The sequence below is a fragment of the Hesperophylax consimilis genome, chromosome 4 (assembly GCF_061612785.1).
Source record: "Hesperophylax consimilis isolate HC1 chromosome 4, BYU_Hcon_1.0, whole genome shotgun sequence".
In the NCBI taxonomy this organism is placed as follows: Eukaryota; Metazoa; Arthropoda; class Insecta; order Trichoptera; family Limnephilidae; genus Hesperophylax; species Hesperophylax consimilis.
The window spans coordinates 37,793,075-37,817,738 of NC_142839.1; the positions used below are offsets into that span (position 1 = coordinate 37,793,075).

Consider the following 24,664-nt stretch of genomic DNA (forward strand, 5'->3'; position numbering starts at 1 on the left):
TCATATCACAAGTCAACATTTTGCCGTGTTATTTCGTAAAATGAACCGATGATGCCTCGACCATAGTTCGCACAAGAATGATGACGTCACGTTTTCAAATTTCACTTGAGGCCATACGCGAGCCCAGCCGGCTCCAATGGAACCGGTATGGGGAGTGGGGATAATACGCTTTTAATCACTTAGGGCAGGTCTACTAATATTCATATGTCTATGTCTATTTCAAACGAGTCGTGTTTTATTAAATATTTTCACCATTTTCGCTTAACTATTATCGTTTTTCAATATTAGCCCGCTCCCTCTAACATTCGTATTTACATATCTCCCTTTCAAACCATCTTTGAACGCTTACTACGGGTCCTTAATAGGCAGGTACTTTGTAACCATTTCCTCCTTTCCTCACCTTTATCCTCACAACATTCCCGGGAATGTCATAGTTCCACTGGATCCGTGCAATTGAGGCTCTCGTTCGTTCACACAAAAATAATTGGAAAACGAGGTTGCTAGACCCCCAATTCAATGTATTATGAATTGTTGGGTTTTCACAGACGAGATGCATAGACAGAGATGATTGATTGCATCTAGACATAATATTCCGGGATAGTGCATTTACTTGACAGTTCAAGGGGATAGATTTATCTAGTTCGATGAAATGAACTCATCAAATAGGCTAACATGTATGCAATGCCTTCTTAGGATATAAACAATAATTATTCAAAGACAAAACTATTTTGCAATGATAAGGTTGTTAACCCAACTCAGACATTAACTTCATGCAGACCGGGGCATACACAGAAAATAATTAAACTTTTTTTAAATTTATTAGGGTGGGAGACTAATATATTTTAATATGTAAACTACATACATACATAAGACAAATTACGGATATATGATTTTAGATTTTATTTTTCCTAAATTCCGGATTTTGAGTTTTAAGAAATCATAAAATCTGGATTTGCAACCCATATGTGTGTATGATGTTATCCAACCTCAGATTGGAGATGAACACACGAACACAAAGAATATGACTTACAGTTTCCTTATTACGAGCACAATACGCAGGAAACTAACTGTACACATTTTTTCAGACAGATTCTGAATTGCATTCTTCAACTTCATGCCTCACCTATTTCTTCAGGTAGCGCTTATTGTTAAATTCCCCCCCCCCCTCCCTCTTGAAGGATGGGGGGTGGGGATGGGGGCTGGCTGACTGCCCACGCCAGGGCACAAGAGTGCAATGCCTCTGCTGCACTGAAAACTGCAATACTGCACCAGAACGCAACTGTAAGAAAACGATATTGTTCTTTGAAACATCGTTGAATTATTGTTTTCGGCAAAATTGGAAGCCATTATTACAATTTAAAACCATTTTACCTTACATCACGCATTATCCTATTGTCATACTCTAAATAAACCCTGTTTGCTCTAGAAACCATAGTAAAATAGCTTTATTTAATGTGGTACTGCACAAAAGTCCTAACCGTTTGGAGCCAGTGGAATTATGGCAAATCCAATTTTTAAATATTTTAAAGCTAATGGAAGAAGTAGACGCTGCTCAGTGGGCTGAAAATCGCCTTTCATAGACATAGAGACTTGAATTTTCAAGGGTATTTTTTTTGGCTAGAAATGGATTCTGCTGATCATTACTATGCTATAAAATTTCGTACGAAGCAATTGCGTGTACAAATGAAGGAGTTATCATTTTTTTAAGAAAAATTTGTATGGCACTGACATTAAAAATGAGGCAAAAAAATACAAATAAATAGTAGTATATCTGTGTGTAAGGATAGAATGGCCAACCTTATGATTCCAGAGATAGCCTCATACAGTACTTTCATCTGACTTCAGAGAAATGCGCAAATACCGCGTGTGTGTACGTGATTGCCACCAAAAGTTGAGAGACAAGGAGTATATCTGCTGAGTTTCAGCTCGATCGGACGAGCTTTCCACTTTCAAGATTTGCATTCATTAATTCACGAAAACAAAAGTGAAATTCAATTAGAACTAACTAACTAATATTAGGCAAAGAGGACAGATCACCCAACAACTCGATCTTGGCACTCACTCCTTGCCTCATTCACATTAATACATCGTCTCATACATACTTTTCTGTTATTCTAACTCTTTATATTGGCCCAACTCAAGTATTTGGTTCACTTGATTGTGCCATGTCTTCCTCGGGCATCCCTAACTTCTTCTACCATTTACGTCATATATTTTTCTTACACTCCATTCTTCATTCATTCGCTAGATTATTTAAAAATGCAAACTATTTGTAAAAATTCTTCGATTTTTCCATTTTCCACAAAGATTATACCAACATTCGTAACAATTGGAGTGATTTTTAGGCATATTTTGCCACTTTGCGGCATATTTATAGAACCTATGTGCCATATTTATAGAACCTAAACATATGGGATAAACGGCGAAATATAGGTGGATTCGTTGGCTTTAAATCGCAGTAAGCAGTTTCGTATGTTCATATTAATAACTAACTAACCACCACGCCGTTCCCCCGAAGGGGTAGGCAGAGAGGACGGACCGCCAAACATCTCGGTTTCTGACACACACTCCTTGTCTCATTCACATTCATACATACATATAAATAATTTGAGAAATCCTATTAATTAAATAATATGGTATACGAGTATATAATATGACACCAATCGCTCCAGTGGATGATTATTCGATATTCAATTATTCATAAATATATTTTCCGATGAATTTTATACAACTCTGAAGAAAATGGCTGCGCAGTCGGGTACGTTAGTCAGTTTTAAATAAGGCTTTTCATACAACGGTACAATTTTTCATCTTAGTAAGATATTTCCTCGCTGCTAGGTTATTTTACAGCGCCAAAGTGCGGTGTTAAGTTTTTATTTGCGGCATCGCATTTTATCCCAAATCGTATATCTGCTTTACGACTGTCGTTTTTCTTAAACTCGCATATCTACCACTGCGGAGTTAATGTGGGTACCTACGTTTATTTCATTTTTCATTGTAGTCCTTCTTAGTTAGGGTTGCCATAAATCTCCAGCAAAGATGCGGGACAGTGATGAATTGGGGATGGACTTGAGTTTTGTTTGGTAAGTAGATACTCCAGTCGTAATTTGCTGCTGATGTGACTGACCCCCCATTTCATTTTTCCAACTAGGTATGTTTTCGTTTTTTGTTTCTGAACAACAGTTTTTTTTTTCCAAGAATTGTGGAATAAAACCACAGACATAGGAATTAATAGACGAGAAGATATGGGCGAGGGGTAAAATCAACTGTTGAAGAACGAAGGGAGTGAAGCTGACTGTGATTCGTCAATAAATCAATCTGACAGTAAATAGGCATCTCGCATTATAATATCACCATTTACTTCTTAAAAGTAAAATCTGCTTTGAATGAATAGACATTTTTACATGGGAGCGCAAATTACTCGCCACGTTATGAACAAATTTGCGAAGTCCAAATTCGGCAAAGTAAGGCAGCTTCTATTTTCAGAGTCGTAGTTAGTTTCAGAGTATTTAGTTAAGACACTTTTATAAATGTTCATAATTTACTTCCCAGCAACCAACCAGCTTTGTGTTTCGCGTCCAGACGTTTCTCGATGTGATAGTAACAACTGATTCATATTATACGATGTGAATATGCTTAAAATAAAGTAAAATAATGCTTATATATGGAATGTAATACGACAATTGGGTTTATTCTCTTTTTTCACATCTATTTTTACCAGTTTTCATAGTACAAGTCAAAATTTTGCCGTGTTATTTCGTAAAATGAACCGATGATGCCTCGACCATAGTTCGCACAAGAATGATGACGTCACGTTTTCAAATTTCATTTGAGGCCATACGCGAGCCCAGCCGGCTCAATGGAACCGGTATGGGGAGTGGGGATAATACGCTTTTAATCACTTAGGGCAGGTCTACTAATATTCATATGTCTATGAATAAAACGTTCTAACTCTAACGTATTAATTAATTGAAGACATCAGTTTATTCTGAAACTTAATTTTTTAGCACCATGGAACTATTTAATATCCATACTCTTAGTTCAACACCATGGTTTACATTGTATCTTTTTTACGTTAGAATTTTTAACCTCACTAGGACAAGCCTGTGTTGAGGTTAACAATTTTACAAAATGATAAAAATAACAGAAAGATTATATATTGAGAGAACAATATTTTTAATGTTTCTAAAAATTGGGTACCTACATGGTACCTATGAAGCGAATTCCAGCCAATTCCTTATAGCATAATGTAGGGTGACCATATGTTGATATTTGATTGTAAACAAAACATAATAAACCATTAATTTAAAAAGTTCCAGAGAGAAGAAAAAAAATTCCATTATAAAAGGACAAGGATGACAAAATATAAATAATATACCATTACTCCGATCATATGATATGCCTTTCCTCGTGTGATGTTAACCAACTAGGAAGAAGTTGGACACTATACGAGAAGCAACTTTTCAGGGAGCGATTTTATGCTATATTAGTTTTTACAAAATATGGCTTTTAGTTGTACAAAAAAATAATTGGTATACTATATTATTTGAACTGTTTTTAAAGATTTTTCTTGAATACTTATCAAATTATTTTAAAAGTTATAATTCTTACCTATTCTTAAATCAATCAGAAAGATGCCTAAAACTACACATATCAATAACGTCGCTAGTTTTCTACCGATGGATATGCAGTCAGTTCGAAACCTGATTGTGCAAAATACCCTGTAAATAGATTTTGACAAAAATACGACTTGTCAACTTCTTCCCGGTTAATACAGATATCATTTTATGTATACATTATTACATATTTAGCATTTTTGCGTTTTCCATACTATCCATGAAAATATAGGACATAAACGTAACGAACGAACACGATGAAGTGTAAAATACAGTAACAGTTCTGTAAATACGGGATATTATGGTAACCCTATTTTACTTCTTTTTTATTTTCTCGTCGTCCCTATATAAAATAATGTATCAAACTCATTTTTATTGAATTCTTTTTCTTCTGCCATGTTTCTGAAACATCTTTTGAGTAGGCGTCCATTAGCAACATCTGTGTTTTTGTGTTATTGCAGGTTGTCGAATAGACATAATATTCTAAACTGAAGGGCTAATTTATTGTATAATGTTTAGAAACTAATTGAACAGATCGCTCAAGAACATAATTTTTTACTTTTTGCGGCGGTCAATTCGAAATATTATATAAATATCAATATAATATTACAACGTTTCGGAATTAAATACTTTGATTGGGTTTAAGTTTAACGAAGGACAGTGTTTTTTTGTATGTGCAGTTCAAAGATAGCATTGCAATGTTATGACTCGTATCCACTTATAAACTGAATCGTCTGTAAATGAATCACATTGACAAGCTCTGTGGCATAGTGGCAAGAAGTTTGACTCAACGCCTTGAGTTGCGTTCTCAAAAAATGCGGAGATTTTAAAATAACAAAAACATTATCGCAGAGTTCGTATAACCATGGAGGTTGCTCTTAAATGCACGATGATGATATACTAAGATCTCCATTATTATCCCTTGTCCTTGCGGTGTAGGGACTATTTGTAATGAAGTCATGGGTAACTTTAGTGTGATCCGTTGTTATTTGTGTGTTGCATCGCATTGCTCCTTTCCGTGGTCCGTTACGACCGTCTCCTGAAATAGTCACGTGTTTGAGGTATAGACTTTTTGCTCGTTCCACCACAGAAGTTTTGCACTCAATAAGTAGATACCTGCGGCGTACTATCACACGTAGAAGGATTTTAACATTGTTTCCAAAGTTACAACCCACTGTTTTATTTTTCGATCTCAACCCATTATCAAAAATTCTAACTAACTAACGCGTAACTCTCGTTCAATTTTATTAACTCAAATATGCTTAATTTAAGTTTTTTTTTTGAAATTTTAATTGATTCTGCTATGAATTCAGACAAACAGTTCAGTTAAAGTAGCCATCTATAGTAATTTAATCAAAATTAAAACTGATTTGTTAAGAATTCAGACTATCCTGTGATTTATCACGGGTCTGTGGTAGTTATCTAATATTGGGTTATTTAAATTTTAACTAAATTCCGAAATTTTTAGATTTAGTTCAAAATTCACGCTCTATGTTATGTTCGTGTTAGATTTGTGAAAATAAGGTTTGGGTTCATATTTCATTTTTATTCATTTGCTTTCACACGAAAACCGCTGTTACCCAGATGGAATTAAATCATGCAAATATCAACATTTTGACAGCTTATTTCTTCGGTAATGTTTGTTATTTTCTAAGATTTCTGTCTTCGTCGGCATGTTCTATGTAAGGAGTAAGTCTGAGAATGTTTGTTGTAGGAGGACAACCTCATGGGGATTTCACCGTTTACATGAAAATTCCCACAATTTTCCCCGTTTCGGATATATTCCCCACAAATAAATTCCCGAATTTCACCAAACATTTTCTTCCTCTTTTGTTATTTTTACTTTGTGTATAATTTATTACATCATTGGCTTATAATAATTTTGGTTATATTTTATTACCTTCTAATATTTTTCTAAAATGTTCGTGCAAGTGAATCTGTTGCTCACGAATATTAAAAAGAAAAACATAAAACATGGTACATTTTCAAAACATATACATGTATAATGGTTATTCATATATTCAATTACTTATTCATGTTTGTTGCAAAACCAGTAAGACTGAAAACAGTAAAATAATTTACTAGTCAGGTAAATAGAAAATAAATATATATAATATACTGATATGTATTATAAAACAAATGTTTAAAAAAAGAAGAAAAATAATGTCTGTTGTATCTATAGAAAAAACTAATAATTAATGGCAAAATACATAAAATTTGATAAATTAAGATAAAATAAATATAAAAAATAAATATAATAAAAAATAAATATCATAAATTAACAGTTAGATCAATGGGTTAAATTAAAATAGTAGTATAAATATACAAGTAGCAGTATAATTATAAGCATTATGTAACAAACAAGTATAAATGAAGTCACATTAATACATAGTTTCATAAATATAGTTTTAATTTGCAAACATAAATTTTATAATATTTTCCCATTATATTAGGTTAGGTTATTTAGTGTAAAGCGTACTTGAGGTGAACCTTCACAAAACTATTTTTATTTTTTATTTACATATATAAATTAACTATTATTATTATAATTCGATTATTACAGAATTTCAAAATGGAATGTTGCGATTATGTCCATTGCCACAGGTTCTAGATAATTTTAATTTAAGATACCTGTGATGCAAACTCTCTGCTTGTCAAGCACACAAAACTATTATTAATCAAATTCTGCTGGTGATAGTAGATACCTCCATAAATTTGGTGTGCTTGTAGTTAGTATCTGTGGACGGATGCGTGATGTCTCTTTACTCCCGCCCACAGAGGACAGAGGAGAGATCGTCTCCCCCCTCCCTTCCCAGGAGGGCGGGAGGACGAAGGACAGACAAAGAAATTCATCCCAGACGCGTACTTACTTGTCACGCAGGGACGCAGGCTGTTGACTATTGTCATCGTCGCCGACAGGGCTATTCATTCCAATTCTACAACACATTGTGAACAATCTACAGTTGGGACTAAATTTTATCGTCGGGGGAGGTTGTGGAAAATACATTTATGGATACATTTCAGTACCCGAGAAGCATAAGGATGCAACTCCAAAACACAAAATGTTCAGGAAAGCCGAAAACCTACGTGTTTTTAGCAAATCTTAAGTTATTTCCACTCCAGAAATATTGTTTTAATTATCAACAAGAGATTTGCTAAAAACACGTAGGTTTTCGGCTCTCCTGAACTTTCGTGTTTTGGAGTTGCATCTGTGTGCTACTCGGGTACAGATTTTAACTTTGACATATATATTCATTCAATCCACATCTAAAGTGGTAGGTATTGCTCGACGGATGCTAAAAAAACGTTGAACTTGTTGTAATTCGTGTTTATTGTGCTCTATTTATTTTGTCTGCTTTCATATTGTCTTTGGTTCTCATGACTGTTTTTGCATGTCAGTTGTCTTGCAATTTCCTAATTATCTGCTGGATCTTTATTTGTGATTCACGAACGGGAAAACAGACAAAACTCTGCCCTCATTATAAATTATGACCATTACATTCCGCTTGAAGTCAGTATGCAAGATGCATTTAAAATATTTTAAAATGACTTGTACAACAATTTCTTACATTGAGGATTAGATTAGTAACAATTTATTATTTTTAGTGCTTTATTTGCTATTATTTATTAGCCATACAATTAAAAGGAAGTTAACTAAAAAACTGTAAAATTTATTACAATTAATACGTAGGTACTGCTTAATTTGTAATGTACTCCACCCACATAACGCTTTACTAATTGTTGGGGATTACCTGCAAGAATATATCATAAGTTAGTGCTTCTCTAGATGAAATCAAAATCATCGCTTCAATGATGGCCAAGTTAAAATATAATTGTCTCTGTAAAATATGCCTAGTCAAATACTGCCCCGATTAATTGGAATCTTAATCGTAGCTTCACCAAAACTCCCGATGATTTAGTAAAATAAGTAGAATACCCCTGCTTTTTCAACCCTTCTCCCTCGTCTTAATTCTGTCGCCCGAACTCATTTGTTCTCTTTCACTCGGCTTCCTTCAAGACTCTCCATTAGATGATTTGATTGAGGCGTCTCTAATGACAGGATACACTTTGATTAAACACAATCGCACAGGGGAAGAGGCAGGGGTGGCCAAGTGCCCACTTACTTGTAGCTCATTAGTCGGGAACGTAAGTTCATTCTCTAGCTTTATTGGAGCGAATCAACCCGTTCATGTCTTGCTTCCTCCCCCTAACAACATTGAAAGAGACATTTTTTTCATGTGCTTTTCGTAAATCAGTTTCAAATGCCCGGAGCCGGTGGGGCTATGTCATATTAAATATTTTGTGAATCTGAAAAAAAATTAGGTGGAAGATTGGAAAGAGCCTGACTATTCAAATCTGGTCATCAAGCAATGTTTCGATTCTAAGTGGATCTATAAGGGTACGTATACATTTGCGAACCGTATAACGAATTATGGGAAAGGAACGAATCTACTGCAAGCGGCGCGGCCTTTCGCACCATTTGCGGTGGCTTCGTTTATTTCCAATAAGTTGAGGTTCAGTTTGGCAGTTCGGCTTGCAGATGTATACCTAGCATAGGTAATATATCACTCTGAAAATATTTTATCAAAATCCTGTATGAATTTTAAGTCCAAAATTGTTTGAAATAATTAAATGACATCGCCATTACATATACCTACTCCTTATTTTTGTGCAATATTAAACGAACTTAAAAAATATTTCCCATCTTTGTAAATAATTTAAAAAAAACACATTATTTTATTAAAATCTTAATTTGTTAATAATTCCATTTTTCCCAAATTATGAAGTCTTGTCTTGGTACCCATTGCGTTTATCTGGATTAGTCACAGTCTACTGATTTAGTGAATTTATAAACATGTAGTCAATTTGATGATATGGTTTTTTAATGGTTACTCATAATGATGTGCCTGAATATTAATGCTTACATAATACGAAACAATATTGGGAATAACTATTTTTATCACAACCACGACTTTGAAGAAAGTTTAAAAGGCAGACTGAAGATAGTAATAATATCTCACAAATTAAAATAACTTGGTTTTCTCACAAACTCTCGGATTAAATAAAATAAAATAAAACTCCGGCTTCAACAAAACACTTGGACATTTATTGTGATAGATTGACAATGGGTTTGATAGTCAATTAGCAGGCGGTTGAAATAATCTGTTCCCGACCTTGAGGCTCTCACCTTATTTATTATCCTCGACAGCTAACGCCATCTATGTGTAACCTAATAGACTAATCTAGTGCCATCTATGACTGAGCTCATACCCTAATATCAAGGATATTACAATTAATGTACCATTTTCTTTCAACAATTAATTATGTTTCTCCCAAACAATATGGTTCCGCAGTCGTAACAATGCCCCTTGTGTGGCGTGTGCAATGTGAATTATGCACGTCCTGTGTCCTTGATGAGTCCGAGTGTAATAATAATCCTTCCTGCTGAACACGGTGCTCGGTCAGCGACTTCTCCTTGAATCACCCGAATTCTATTATTGACTTCCTTCGCTCTCCCTCTCACGATCCTGTGGATGTGCAATATGGAATGGGACGTGCAATCAATATCAAAATGTTCTTTGTTAGTAAAAAGCTCTTACCATTGAAAGCTTTTAGTTTATAATACGTGTTCCCATTTCTCGCAGCTTGGGTATCCATAAAGTAGAAGAAATGGATGTGTACAACAAATAATTATTTTATTATTAGCGCAGACCCGTGAAAAATCACGAAATCTGACATTAATTGTCAAGATTAAACCCTAAAAAAAAATAAACTAAACAAATTCACATTTCAAATATACTCAAATTCTACAGGGTGTTTGGGGGTAAAATGCGCTAACTTCGGGAGTTGATTCTACATGATGGTAGAAGTAAGCAAACCCGTGAAAAATCACGAAATCTGTCATTACTTATAAGATTTACCCAAAAAAAAAACAAATACACCTTTCAAATATACATGGTGTCTGGGAGTAAAGTGCGCTAACTTCGGGAGGTGATGTTTTCCTATGCAAAAATATCTTTCCATAGAAGAGTATTTATTTTCCCGTACAAACAATTTAACCTGTTTACCTTAAAACATTATAATTTAGAAATAGTTATAATATATCTTTTTTACTTCTAAAATCTTGTAGAATCACCTCCGAAGTTGGCGCACTTACCCCCGGACACCCTGTAGAATTTGAGTAATTTTCTGATAAACAAATTATGCTATAGGTTTCTGTTAAAATATTATATTAAAAGTAGGTACTTCATCTCTCGTCTGTATTCTTAACACAATCTAAATTTCGCACAAGTAATAAGGAAGTTGAGTCCATTTTTTTTATTTTTTTTTTATCAATGTTCGCATTCAAACTTAAATACTGGTATTTTTTTTTTTTTTTTTAAAGTTTGTTTTCATAGTTAAATTAATTCTCAAAGTTTAAATTTTATTAAGCCCGCCAAAACGAGCGGAATCCGAGCGGTAACAGGCGGGGTGTAGTGTGACGTCATTAGAACTGTGAAAACCACGTCGCTTAAGCATTATGTATGGAAAAAAATTTAATTCTTCAACAAGGAATTCCAGTAATTTTTTTACCAACGTTAACCGTCTATTATAATTGATGTTATTAAAAAAAAAGAAAATTGATTAAGATTTCATAGTTAAATTAATATTTTAAGTTAGAATATTTGCTTTTCACGCCCGATACGGTACTTGTACGGTATCGCCGTCGCTACTTGTTGACGTTCCCCGCGCGAATTCAGGACCACCGCGCAGAAAAGTAAAGACCAAAAGTAAAATAACGGTTTACAGCCCAGTTCACTGTGAGACTTTTCTGAGCGGCCGGCGGCCTGAAGTGTATCACATGCTTTGTGACATGTATAATAATAAAAACATCTAAGTTATGCAATAAACAACATATTATTATAAAGCACTATACGAATATGTATCTTTAGAAATCCATTTCATATAATAATAATAACAAATACGTACATATATTTGACAAACCCAAATAAACCTTTGGCCTATACACCTCTCTCATCTAAATCGACCATCTCTCATGTAATAGAAAGAGATGCACCATAGGTGTTCCGTTGTACGTACAAGTCACGACACATGTGACGACAGAATTCTTTCGACCAATCGTGGAGCGTATACAGTATATTGCTATTGAATGCTTTTTCAAGAACGTTAACTAATTGTAAGAATAATAATATAGAAATATATTTATATATTTAGAATCGATATTTTTTGATCTACATGAACATATTTTTTATAAGTCAAAATATTTTTCACTCAACTTCCTTATTTTCGATTAAAAATTTACCTGTATAATGGGTTGGTACTTTATGTCTCGTCTGAATTCTGCAAACAAATGCTTTCAATTAGAAAATGAAACACAATATCAAAAATTTGCATGTTTCAAAAGTTCTAGAGCTCATTCAACCGGAGTTACGGACAATTAGGACGGGTTGTTTCGGAGAATTTGAACAATTCATCAAATTTCAACGTTCATTTTCGGGTTCTGTGAAAGACTTATTCAAGTTCTGTTTTTATATCATTGTAGGCTAGTTGCTTGAAAAAACTGAAATAAAAACAGAACTTGAAAAATCTTTCACAGAACTTGAAAATGAACGTTAAAATTTGATGAATTGTTCAGATTCTCCGAAACAACCCGTCCTTAGTATTTTAAAGTATATGTTCCAATTCCGTGAGGTTTTGTTGTTGACCTTAGTTCTATATTATACCTAGTACAGACATATTAATAAATTACCAGACAAAATTTTAAAGATTTCTCAGCCAATTTGCAAAGATTCATTAGTGTTGTTATCATCAAAATTGTAAGTAAGTACTAAATTTATTTTTCGTTTCTTCACCTTTCGTTAGATCTCTACTTGGGATTATATCACGTATAACGGTTTAGTGGGAAATTACCAACTTAATATCAAATCAACTAATTAATACTAATCTTTATCACAGATTTTTATTTATGAGTGATAAGATTTAAGAGATATTTTTTTAATTACTTAAATCTAAATTTTCTGAAAATAAATTTGAAGAAAAAAAAACACAATGAATCACTATCAATACTAGGTAGATAATGTTCAGTATCAGATTAGCGTAATGCGTCACTACTCCAAAGGTAATTAATTACACGTCCAAAGGTAATTTAACTTGCTGTTCTTTAATAACATCACCTTTTTATCAAATTATTAGCGCAGGCCCGTAAAAATCACTCGATAGTCTGACAAATCAGTTCCAATTTTTAAGATAATATTTTAAAACGTCCTGTTAAAATATTATATTATGGGTTACAGCCTGTAACTTACAGGTAGATACTTTAACACTTCTCTGAATTCTTCACAAAATCAGTTTCAATTTTTAAAATGATACTTAAATCCAAAGCAAATCTGAGTTCATTGAACCAGTACGGGCACAACCAAAATTAATATTCTAATTTTAAATTAGGTACCTAAGCCTATCTCTTCTTTGGTAAGAGTTCAGTAATTTAAGTAGAGATTCATTGCAATCGCGTTTATTTTGAAAAATATATAAAGTATAGCAACAATGCCATTGAAATCATATTTTTTGTGTTGTCTTCCTTAGTACCTTACGTGGTACCAATTTATAATACCTGGTTTGTAATGCATCATCTTGAACGAGTCCGATTTCTACATCGTACAGAGCAAAACGAGAGTAACATCTCCTTATTTGAAAAGCGCTTTGTGATTTGACCCGCAGCGGCAGGCTGTTGTACGCTGGCGCTGGTCGCTGTCCGCTATAGCTCCCACCCTCTTCCCCCCCTTCTCCCCCCATCACTCCCCATCCTCCCCCCTACCTCCCACCATCTCCCCAACTCCCTGTGGTGCCGGGAGGCGCGGGCCCCCCGGTCCAGTAACTCGGTGCAACTCGGTACTAACAGCTCGCCAGTGTTCCATGTAAACAGTGCATTTAACTTACCTTACCCATCAGTGGTCAGTAATTGAATCACCTGGATTTATTGGAGATCCTCTCGAAACTGTTGTGAGTTCATTTTTGTTTATGTGCCCTGCATTTGTATTTTGGTTTCATTTTTAAATACATCTATTTGAATTTAGATTTTGTTTTCGTGAATCAATGAACGCAAATCTCTGAAGATGAAATTAAATCACTTCCCGACATACGATCGAGCTGAAATCGGCAGATTGACTCATTGTTGATGACAATGCATTCTATCAACTTTTGGTGGCAATCAAATTAATCTTTTGGTGGAAAAAGGTATGTGGGGTGGGTGGAAATCTGGGGTCAATTCACCTCCCACTGCGGTGCAAGGTGATGGGTCGAGAGTGTCCGGCTGGACAGGTCAATAGGTCTCCCTCAACCAGTCTCTCCCGATCCGACCCACCACGCAGTAGATGGGCAAACCCATCCATCTCCAAGACCTAGACAAACCTCACCCCATGAACCCGGGCACTCCTGTTAAGTCCCCAAACGTAGCGAACAGCTCAGGGTGACCTATAGCGGGAGTGTTGGTTATCCAATAAATGGTTCCCGGGGCAACAGTACACATACCTGCCTCCCACATTGTACAATGATTCAAAAGAAGTGGGAGTATGTGTCAAATTGCGCCGTGTGACGTTCTATCCTCTGTACCTATTGGTTAGTGACAACAAAATAATAAGGGTTATTTTTTTAATAAGTTGAGGATAATATTGGTAATTCTGAGATTGAAATTTGAAATCGTAAAAAATTACGTATAATAATCAGTTCTCAGTGGTCGAGTGGTTAAAGGCGCTGTCCTGGTGAAATAGAGATCCTGGGCCTCAATTCTCGACGATGTCATTCCACTCGTTGTTTGAGTTGAATGACGTTTGTTTGGCGTAGAACCCTGACCCTGACCATGACGTGACCCTTGACGAGAATAAGAATGTCGACCAATGTATGTAGTTTCGACGGCGATTGCGAGCGGCCTGGATTGGAGAATCGATACCCAGTTGCGACCGCTATTTTATTTTATTTTCTGTGTCATGTTTCGTTTAGATTTATTAATATAATCGTCTTCGATGAACAAATAATACTCGTAAAACCAGATTCATAATATACCCATTTCTAACAATATCGCCAGCTCTGTCTTTGGACTTACCTTATGTCATTCACCAAAAAAAATTTCAAGGATAGCGTAAAAATTTGGATCAAAAGTAATGGGCCTTTACCGGTGCACTCATCCAAATTCGCAGTTATTGATGCGACCTAATTATTGTATGTATTTTCATATAATTGTAGGTATATTATCAGGACCTTAAACGAACTTGGTAAATGATGTATTGATATTGATGCTACCTAACTATTGAGTGTTCGTATTTTTATATAATTGTAGGTACGTTATAGTACTATAAATAAACTTGGTAGATAGCTGCCTCAACACAGGCTAAGCCTAGTGAGGCGGGCTATGATAAACCTTAACACATAACTACATTAACAATTCTATTATTTACATTTATTTTACCTACTGTTTATATATTACTTTCCGTTGATAAAATTATATACTCATCTAATTTATAAACCAATGTACACAAAACAGTCTTTCATGTATTTCTATAGTTATAGTTTGAAAATTTGTCACAATAAAGATAATATATTATTATTATTATTACCTTCTATTATTACCCACCTAATAAGTACTTTTATTTCTATATCTTATATTTTCTTAGTTTAATTACTATTATATTATTTAAGCAATTTTTATTTTTATGTGTATTATTTTATCATATTTCTATTCTGTTTTGTACAGATTAGTTAACATCATATTATGTTATATAGGACGGGTGGTTTCGGAGAATTTGAACAATTAATCAAATTTCAACGTTCATTTTCAAGTTCTGTGAAAGATTTTTTAAAATTTTGCTTTAATTTCAGTTTTTTCAAGCAACTAGCCTATAATGATATAATAACTGAACTTGAATAGGACTTTCACAGAACCCGGAAATGAACGTTGAAATTTGAAGAATTGTTCAAATTCTCCGAAACAACCCGTCCTTAATTATATCATCTAGGTTTAATATTATTTCTTAATTATTATATCCTTCAACTAATATAATTTTTTACACACCTTATAAACTATAGTGGCGCCTCTATGCAATTCAAACACGTGAAAAAAAATCCCAATTGAGTTAGGCAGTTTTGTTAAAAAAATCCCTTTTTCGTAATTAGCCTATATTTGTAAAGCTATTGTAATATGTTTGTATATTTAATTTAAAAAAGTAGATCGCGGGCTATTAAATTCTTACATTTGCTGGATAAACTGTCAAGAGTGAAGAAATTATACAGATTATGTGGTTATTTTTAATCACAACGACACGACCATTTTCGCAGTACTTGCAAAATAAAGTTCATACCTAATTGTTGCTCAACTGTGAAGACATTATAATTCATCTCTTCTTTTAGATTGCTACCAAGACTTGAACAAATCGCACGCGTACCTAATGTTTAAACGATTAAGCTGGAGTTCTCTTCAACGTCTGATATATTATTATCGTCTAGACTTTCATTTGTCATCTCTTGTAGGATACTTATGTTCTCTATAACAGTAAGGATGGGTTGTTTCACAGAAATTCAAATGTAACATTGTCGTCAAGTTCAGCGCCGTTTTGTTTTTTGACATTTAAATGCCGATTCTAAGTCCGCCTAAGCTTTCGAACAAATTGTGATCAGTAGAAGAGGACAACTATCATGTTGTTAATATTGTTAGCTTATTACAATTTGATAAAAAGCTGAAACGCACCTTCTAAAGTAAACAAAAAATAGCGCTAAATGGCCATTTTATGACTGTCGCACGTGAATTTCTGCGAAACCACAGGGCCTAAATGTTTATTGAATTTTCTCTATCTATTCTACGGACTAATATCCAAAGTGATACAATAATTATTATTATAAATGTTAAATTTGTTACGGAACTGAAATTCTAGTTGCCTATTTAATTACGTTTTACCTCCGTTTTCCTCGATATCTTCGCCTTTATCTCCCATTCCTCCCGAATTTATGTGAAACACTTATTTTAGAGAAAATTTCGCGTTCGAGCCAATAAAATCGAAATGGTGTTCTAATTCGATAAACTTTCAATCGATGTCTTTTATTCACGTTATATTTCATTGGGATTCAGAGGTGGAAATCCCGTGGACTTTGTTTTGTAATCAATAAATGTTTGCCATCTCACGTCACAATCGTGCTGTAACTGTTGCTATAAACATAAAAACGAACAAAATTTAAGCTTTATTATTTCATGCATTTTTTATAAAGTCTGTTTTTGAGTGATTTATAATTTTAAGTTTTATTTGTTACGACGATGGATTTCGTGTGATGAAATTTTCAATGAATTAATTTTCCGTTCTGTTCATAGTGGCTATAATATTATCTACTGTTTAATTTATGGAACTGAGCAATCGATTGACTTATCTTTATAGACATAAGTTGGTTGGAATAAGGTAGAAATATTTAATTAACAACAATTTGGTTGAAATAAACGATGTGGCGTGATCGTGATATCAATTCCCGATTGATTGATTCAAATTTATTCGGACGAATAATAAACATTTCATTTGTAATAATGTTTTATTTGGATAATGTACTTGATCGATTTGTTTTAATCGTGGAAATATTTTGATGTAACCACTCAGATACAACACACTTGGTATATGGTCGACGTTTTTTTTACCTCATAGTGGCTGAATTTGTCATCTAATGTCAATCTAATGACGTTTATTTATCTATACCTATACCCTTTTGAACCGTTCAATGAATTTATTATTTCAACGAACCTCGAACTACGATCCATGGGAAAGGAACGAACCAACCGCAAACAGCGCGAATCAATGGGAAAGGAATGAACCCGCCGCGAACGGCGCACAGTGGGCTGAAAATCGCCTTTCATAGACATAGAGGCTTGAATTTTCAAGGGTATTTTTTTTGGCTAGAAATGGATTCTGCTGATCACTATGCTATAAAATTTCGTACGAAGCAATTGCGAGTACAAATGAAGGAGTTATCATTTTTTAAAGAAAAATTTGTATGGCACTGACATTAAAAATGAGGCTATCTCTGGAATCATAAGGTTGGCTATTCTATCCTTACATACAGATATACTACTATTTATTTTTATTTTTTGACATACTTCGTATTGTGGCGCAACTTGCGATTTTTTTTTTAAATCCTCAAAGTTGAAAAAAACACTTTTGAATGTTGATGATTCATTTCTAGCCAAAAAAAAATACCCTTGATAATTCAAATCTCTATGTCTATGAAAGGCGATTTTCAGCCCACTGTGCGGCGGTACGATGTTCGTTAAAAGAATAATTTCATTGATTGGATCAGCGGTTCGGCTCGCAAGAGTATAAGCGCCATAAGCGGTTGAAACAATATTTAATTATTAAAGGATTTGTAGATTTAATTATTGGTTTATGAGAAGCATGTCACAAGTTTATTTCCATATGTTTAATATAATATGGTATGGTTTAGTTTCCCATATAGCATCGCTCTCTAACTCATTACCCAAGGGAGTCATAACAGCTATCGGTATCGACGAGTGCGCCACCAACTATTCCCGATGGTTATTGATTCGTGGTGCAATGCATTTTATTAGATTAAATTGTGCACTTCTAACCGTTATTTTTCATATGCAGAAGCCATAAACAATATATTCACGTTCCTTTTAACGTTTTTGTTTTAGATCCGCCTCCCGAGAATACCATTGCAGCAGATACTAATCCACAACCCAAACAGACGCACTCCGAGTTGGTACGTCTCACGTAGAACCCAACTCTAGTTGGTACGTTTCGCGTAGAACCCCATCTCTGGTCGTGTTTCGCGTAGAATCTAAATCTAGTTGATACGTTTTTCGCGTCTGACTACCACAAAGACTGATCCCGCTGCAACCAAATAAAGAACAACAATTTAAGACTGATTTGGAGAAGAAAAGACTGACTACTACTGTAAAAATGGCCGACAACGCAGCTAACGAGGGTGAGTTATTTTTATTATTGTTATGTAACTTTGTTTGATTTAAAATGGTTTATGACGGCCTTCGAAAGGTCATTTGTGTAGTTTCTCAATTTATTAATTATAAATAATATATATAGTATATTTTGCGGCACGTTCGCGGGTGATAAATACTCTCAGTATAGCCCTGGTAAATGACCACCATTCAGAATTGAATCGTTTAAACGTGTTTGGTGATCAGATTTGAATAGCCAGGTACTTCCCCACCTTCCTCTTCCTTTCTCTCCCCATTACCTTCAGCCTCACTAACTACAGTAATAACTCCTCCAAATGACAATTTAACACATATTTAAAAGGTGAAATAAAGTCATTAAAAGTTATGAAACAATATTTGTACAGTTTTTGGTTCATGACTTTTCATAACTTTATAACACTTTTAATCGGTTTGTTGAATTGTCATTTTGATGAGTTATCCGGTCACTAGTCTCACTGGCTCCAGACGATTGGGAACAGTTGAGAATCTTGTGCGTTACACGCATTAAAAAATATGTATTTTTTTAAATCAACTCAAAAACAATTTAAAAAAAATTTACTGTGATACCGAAATATTTTTAAAATTTCTTTTAAAATTAAAATAAAATGGTTTTACCGAGTATTGAAATTGGTGGAATCCTATCGATCTGGCGAGTTGCAGCTCGATCGGATTTCATGAAGCTTGTTAATTTCAACTTCCAAGATTTGCATTCATTACCGAAAACAAAAGTTAAATTCAAATAGATGTATTTAAAAAGGTAATGGGTTTCCAAGAGATTCCGGAAAACCTTTGCAGTTCAATTATATCTTCATTTGAAACAAGTAGGCACTTACTAACATTAATGTACGAATCTTGTTTTGAAAAGAAACTATAACTAACCTAACCTAACCTAGTTTAAATATCCCAACCTATCTATTGAATGGCTACACGGGCACGTGATTGTAGGATTCCCGAGTTTTCAGCAAGTCGACTCATAAAATACTTTTCATTCTCAGCTTATAAAATACGAGCCGGCACTGCATCCCTTTGTTATGTAAATCGAAATGTTATTGGTTACAAATAATATCGATATTTTTATTTATTAGTTTTATGCCTGGAATATCCGTCATTTTGTGAACTGTGTTGCCATATCACGATAGTCTATAGTTTGCGATAATAATTGTCTCACATCACGCTAGAACCATAATTTCAATCAAAAGGTGACACAGGTCCGATAAAAGCGCTATTATTATTTACAATAATGACAGCAAATTGCGACAATAAATAATAAAACTCAATCAACCTTACCTACTCACTAAACAGTTGCCTAGCATACGAGTATGTGCATTATCATTTTTACATGAATCTGGTGATCTTTTACAAAAACGTCACGTGCATTCAATTTATTAGCGGAATCCATTGCATACAGTTCGTCGCCTCAGTTTGACAAGGTTCTAACTTTACTAAGTTAGTTGAGTTTGCAAAAATGATTTCTCATTATCTATTTACCAATTTATGATTTTGAGGTCGAATCTTGTTTAAAGTATTTTAGTTTAACGTATTTTAAAGGATATTTTTTAAATAGGACATATTCTTACTATTTTCGAACATTCCTTAATGTGCAGATAAAACCACATGCAACCAGCTAGGGCATAACGATTAATTGCATAAGGTTCTAACCACATTTATCTTATGCCATTCCAAGATTTGGCTAAGTCCTATTTAATTTTTTTGCCTTTTAAATATGTAAAACTAAAATGCTTTAGACAAGATTGAACCTGATAATCAGAAATTGTTAATAGATTATGAGAATTCATTTTTGCAAACTTTTTCCTCAGAAAATGGTAAGGCGAAGTTAGAACCCAGTCCAATCAAAGTGACCGCCTACACTGCGCTTCGTAATAAGTAATAACAAACTACTGTCAGATACAAACAAAATCGCGATTGCAAAAGATTTAAAATGATATTAGAACCTTGTAAAATAAATGTAAACTTTAAAAGCTTGATGTTAGATCTTATTTTGATTATAGAAATGAGAAATTTCGCATTCAAAGTACATTTAAAAAAAAAACAGTTAGAACGTTGTCCAACTGAGGTGAATAGTTTGTTTTGTCTATAAAACACCCATATTGCTGAGCATGCGCATGCGCAGGGCGATGCACATCTGTATTCATGATCGGCTATCACTACACGATATACTATAGGTGCATATTGTACATTGTATAGCAAGGGCACGGGGCATCACCGGCACAATGGATGCAATCGCCTGCAAAAGTGATGTCAGTGCTTATAGTACAATGCGATATGTCTGTCTGGGCCGGGGTGCAGTGGCGGATTGGTGAAGATTTTAGCCCCAGGCAAGTCGCTCTGCAGATTCGAACTCTATGCGCTTTTGATGATTTGCTGTTTCGAACGCTCAAAATGTGCTCTCCGTTAATGACCTTAAATGCCAAATTATTATACAATTTTCAAATCGACGCCTTAAAAGTAACACTTTTTAGAAACACGTTGGATTTTATTTTAAAATACAAAAATTGTTTTGATATCCATTATTTGCTGGAAACTTTCTTAGGTTGGGTTTTTATGACAACTATTATCTGTCACATTTGCTCAACGATTAGTTTGAGTTTGTAGTTAAAACGGAGACTTTTAAATGTTATTTTTTTCATACAACGTGAATTTGTACCCTGCTACCGTACCGCTAAGTAGGCTGTCAAGTAAAAATGGACCAATCGCTTTGATTTGATTTTCAATCAAATGTGACGGAGGTTCAAACATCCCAACCATACCAAGACATCAATCCCTAACTGTGCTTTTTATATAAAAAAAGCTCATCAATCCCTACTTAGTAGAATTGATATACATCGATGATCAGTAGAAAGAAAAAAAAAATATATATATGTATAGGTAAAGATATTTATTACTGTTAATTATAGTTAAGTTAAATTGCCAGATAGTAGTTTGTCAACTTGTTCTTAGTAGTACACAACTATAGATTCTTTACAAATCGCAAGTGCGCCCTTATTTGGCAGCCACCGCTGGTCTGGAGCCCCAAAATACTCGAAAATAACCCTTGACTCTGTGCAGAAACAGGCGGTCCGTTTGATATAGGTTTTATAGATTTCCCCATCTTAACAAACGGATTGCAATCTTTGGAGCACAGGTGACAATGGAAGATGCTGGAAATGCACTTGATCATAGTCGGGAAACACGCCAAACGCGCGCCCACGCGTATACGGAGGACATTTGTAACATAAGAACGGTTAAGTTAAACAGCTCGGCTGAGCTCTGTGTTTCCTCCCTCCTACAACACGGGTCTCTCAAGACCTATATTCACACCCTTCTCTCCTCAAAAAAGACCCTCCGCGCAGCGCCCAAAAACGACATAGGCCCTGAAGAAAATTATTTATTCCGGGTCCTGTGTGAAGTTGATTAAAAAAAATAACAATCTATCTATTTAAATTTAAGGTCGGTACGTATATATAATTATAAATATATATATTTTATTTATTTATTGGTAAGTAAATTAGTATTACAAAGGTATAGTACATTGTCCTCCACGCTAGGAGGTTCACCTGTGTTGTGGGGGACTTTTTCAATTGTAAAGTTATATAATAGTAAACAATACAGTGGAGATTAGTTACACAGAGAAACAATAAAAATTAAAATATAATATCGATTTTTACATAGTTTTAACAAAAACAAATACGAACTATAACAAAATTAAATATTTAAAATGATTGTAGCCAGTTATTATATTACATTGTTATTTATTTAATAAAACAATATTTCAACCATTTTCCAGCACACGCCTGTCCTTCTGAAAATGAGTTTTTGATTTTTTTATAAAATTTTTTACCATGTTTTAAAATTTTTCACTAAATTTGTTACAGTATATGTCTTTTGCCCACCAATTTGACGTTTTTTTTTCCTAAAAATGCTCATATTATGGTTAAATGGCCATTAAACAAATTAGGGCATATGTAAAAAAACTAAATGTGCAATAAATAATGTTAATTAAATGAATTCCATAATTCCTTTTCATAGTAAAAATTAGGTAATTTATTTGAATTCCTCGTTGTTTTCAATTTGACTGCCATGTCAAACGGCGTAACACAAAGCCTGTACAGTGTACAGTTGTACACAATGTACACCGAGAATAGTCGCTTGTTCGTCAGCCGTAACTTATTCACACGTATTTTCCGGAGTTTGTGTTCGGCTTCATTTTGAAACCTTGTGTTTTTATTGCATTTGCCGCCAGTTCCCTCGGCTCCCTCTCGCCTGGCTTCTGCCTCCCTCTTCCCTCTGTCGAACAATGTACGGGAGCGATTTACTGAAGCTACTGGCTACATGAATTTATTCATTTGTACGCGTGCTTTCGTATTCACTTTAATGAAATGAGAACAATTCCGTTATGCTTTTTAATTTTTTTTAATGCAATATTAAAAGTTTTTGCTTAGATTTACGACACACGGTGCGCATGCCAAGACTTACGATGACGGGTCTCTCGTGAGTTCTACTACAGACATTTAAAAAATGTATTTTATTCTGATCAAATATTATTAGTATTGAACTAAGTTCGTACGACTGGTAATCTTACCCGACGGGTTATCGACCACCCTCCCGTATAGTATTAATCGTCTTTTATAAATTCAAATAGAGCAATCACTTATCTCCTCTCGACATAAACCTACGGCTTTACTGCAGTTTTTTCAAGATTCGGACGAAAATTTACTGCACTTTTCTCTATTACTCGTGCTCCAACTCTGAAATATTCTTTTAACAGCCCTGTAGGAAAAAATATTTCAATGTTTTAAGGTAATTCAAATTTCGAGCTTTTCATCGTCAAATTTACAGAAATGATTGCTTTTTGATTCCTATCAGTTTTCCGACATAGCGTGGACACCATACTACGTATATGATTTCTGAGAAATTCAAGGTTATGAATTTAATATTTCCATTTAAGAAAATAAATTAATGTTATAAATTAATTTTGTTCCAGTATTTACCAACACATATAATACAAGCCAATTAAAATTGGTGTGAAAGACCTTAGGGGATCGGTGGATACTGTTTTTTAATCTCACTCATTTTGTTTGTGTTTATTGTACGCTACAAATAATATTAAATTACAGTCATTAATTATCGCAATTGAACGCTTATAAACACAATAGTTTATTCAAAGTATTACGAAGGCATTTATATGTATGATCCCATTCTCTTTGGCTGAAATTAAAAACATTATTTCTCTCTTGAAAATTTAGTAGTAGACGAAGTTTGTAATGAACTATGTTTGAATTATCACTGCGGATAATTTGAACTCAGATTTTTAGGAACATTGCCAATTTTACAAAGAGCCATCCTTTTGTTTATCTTTAATGGTCATTGTTGTAGAATGTGTTGGTCTAATTTGTCCAGTATTTAGCCAAGAGTTAATATTTTTGGCTCACATTATATTAAATAAAAATAATTGCACGCCTCTAAATTCGAGAATTGATGCAAAACATATCATTGAAATATTAATTGAATTGTTTTGCATAGTTTATTTCTCAACTGATAAAATAATTTATTTAGATCTCTAAATAATATTAAAAAAATTGATAGGGTTTTCACTATCATTTAGAGATTTTCTTCCGGAAGGTTTATATAGGTACCTATATAATACGTGCGTATTATATTTATATAAAATAGGGAAACAACATAAAATGCCTTGTGGGCGTATTTCGTGGACCAAATATTTTCCCAATCAAATTTAAATTTCCAATTACGAAATTCAAATGGGATGGAGATATACTATGTCAGGTGAGTGTAAGTGAGACAGAGCACTGGGCTATTGTACAATCATTGATTCTGAATACAATGACTTATTAACCAAAGCTTTGTGTCTAATTCTACCTTTGTGTACAAATTTGAATATAGGGAAGCTTGAATTTTGAACATACTTTGAAGTAAAATTGTTATATCTGCCTTACTTTGCAGATTTAAGTGTTGGGAACTCTTTGTTAAAAAGTAAAAGGTTCTACTTATGATTGTGTTTATTTACATTACAAATAATAGGTCTGGATTTAGCTACACTGTTCATTAACCG

General features: G+C 34.0%; 1 protein-coding gene across 2 annotated transcripts in view; it reads left to right on the plus strand.

Moving 5' to 3' along the window:
* Positions 1 to 24,664, plus strand: part of stai (stathmin) — a 107,896-nt gene that overhangs the window by 3,538 nt on the left and 79,694 nt on the right. The window contains exons 1-2 of one of the 2 annotated variants that reach the window (XM_089630919.1): positions 13,500 to 13,616; positions 18,295 to 18,587. In XM_089630919.1, the coding sequence (XP_089487045.1) occupies positions 18,563 to 18,587 (25 nt within the window). In that variant the 5' untranslated portion in view covers positions 13,500 to 13,616; positions 18,295 to 18,562. Of the gene's footprint in view, positions 1 to 13,499; positions 13,617 to 18,294; positions 18,588 to 24,664 lie in introns of those variants that run through there. The other variant, XM_089630918.1, reaches the window with a different exon arrangement.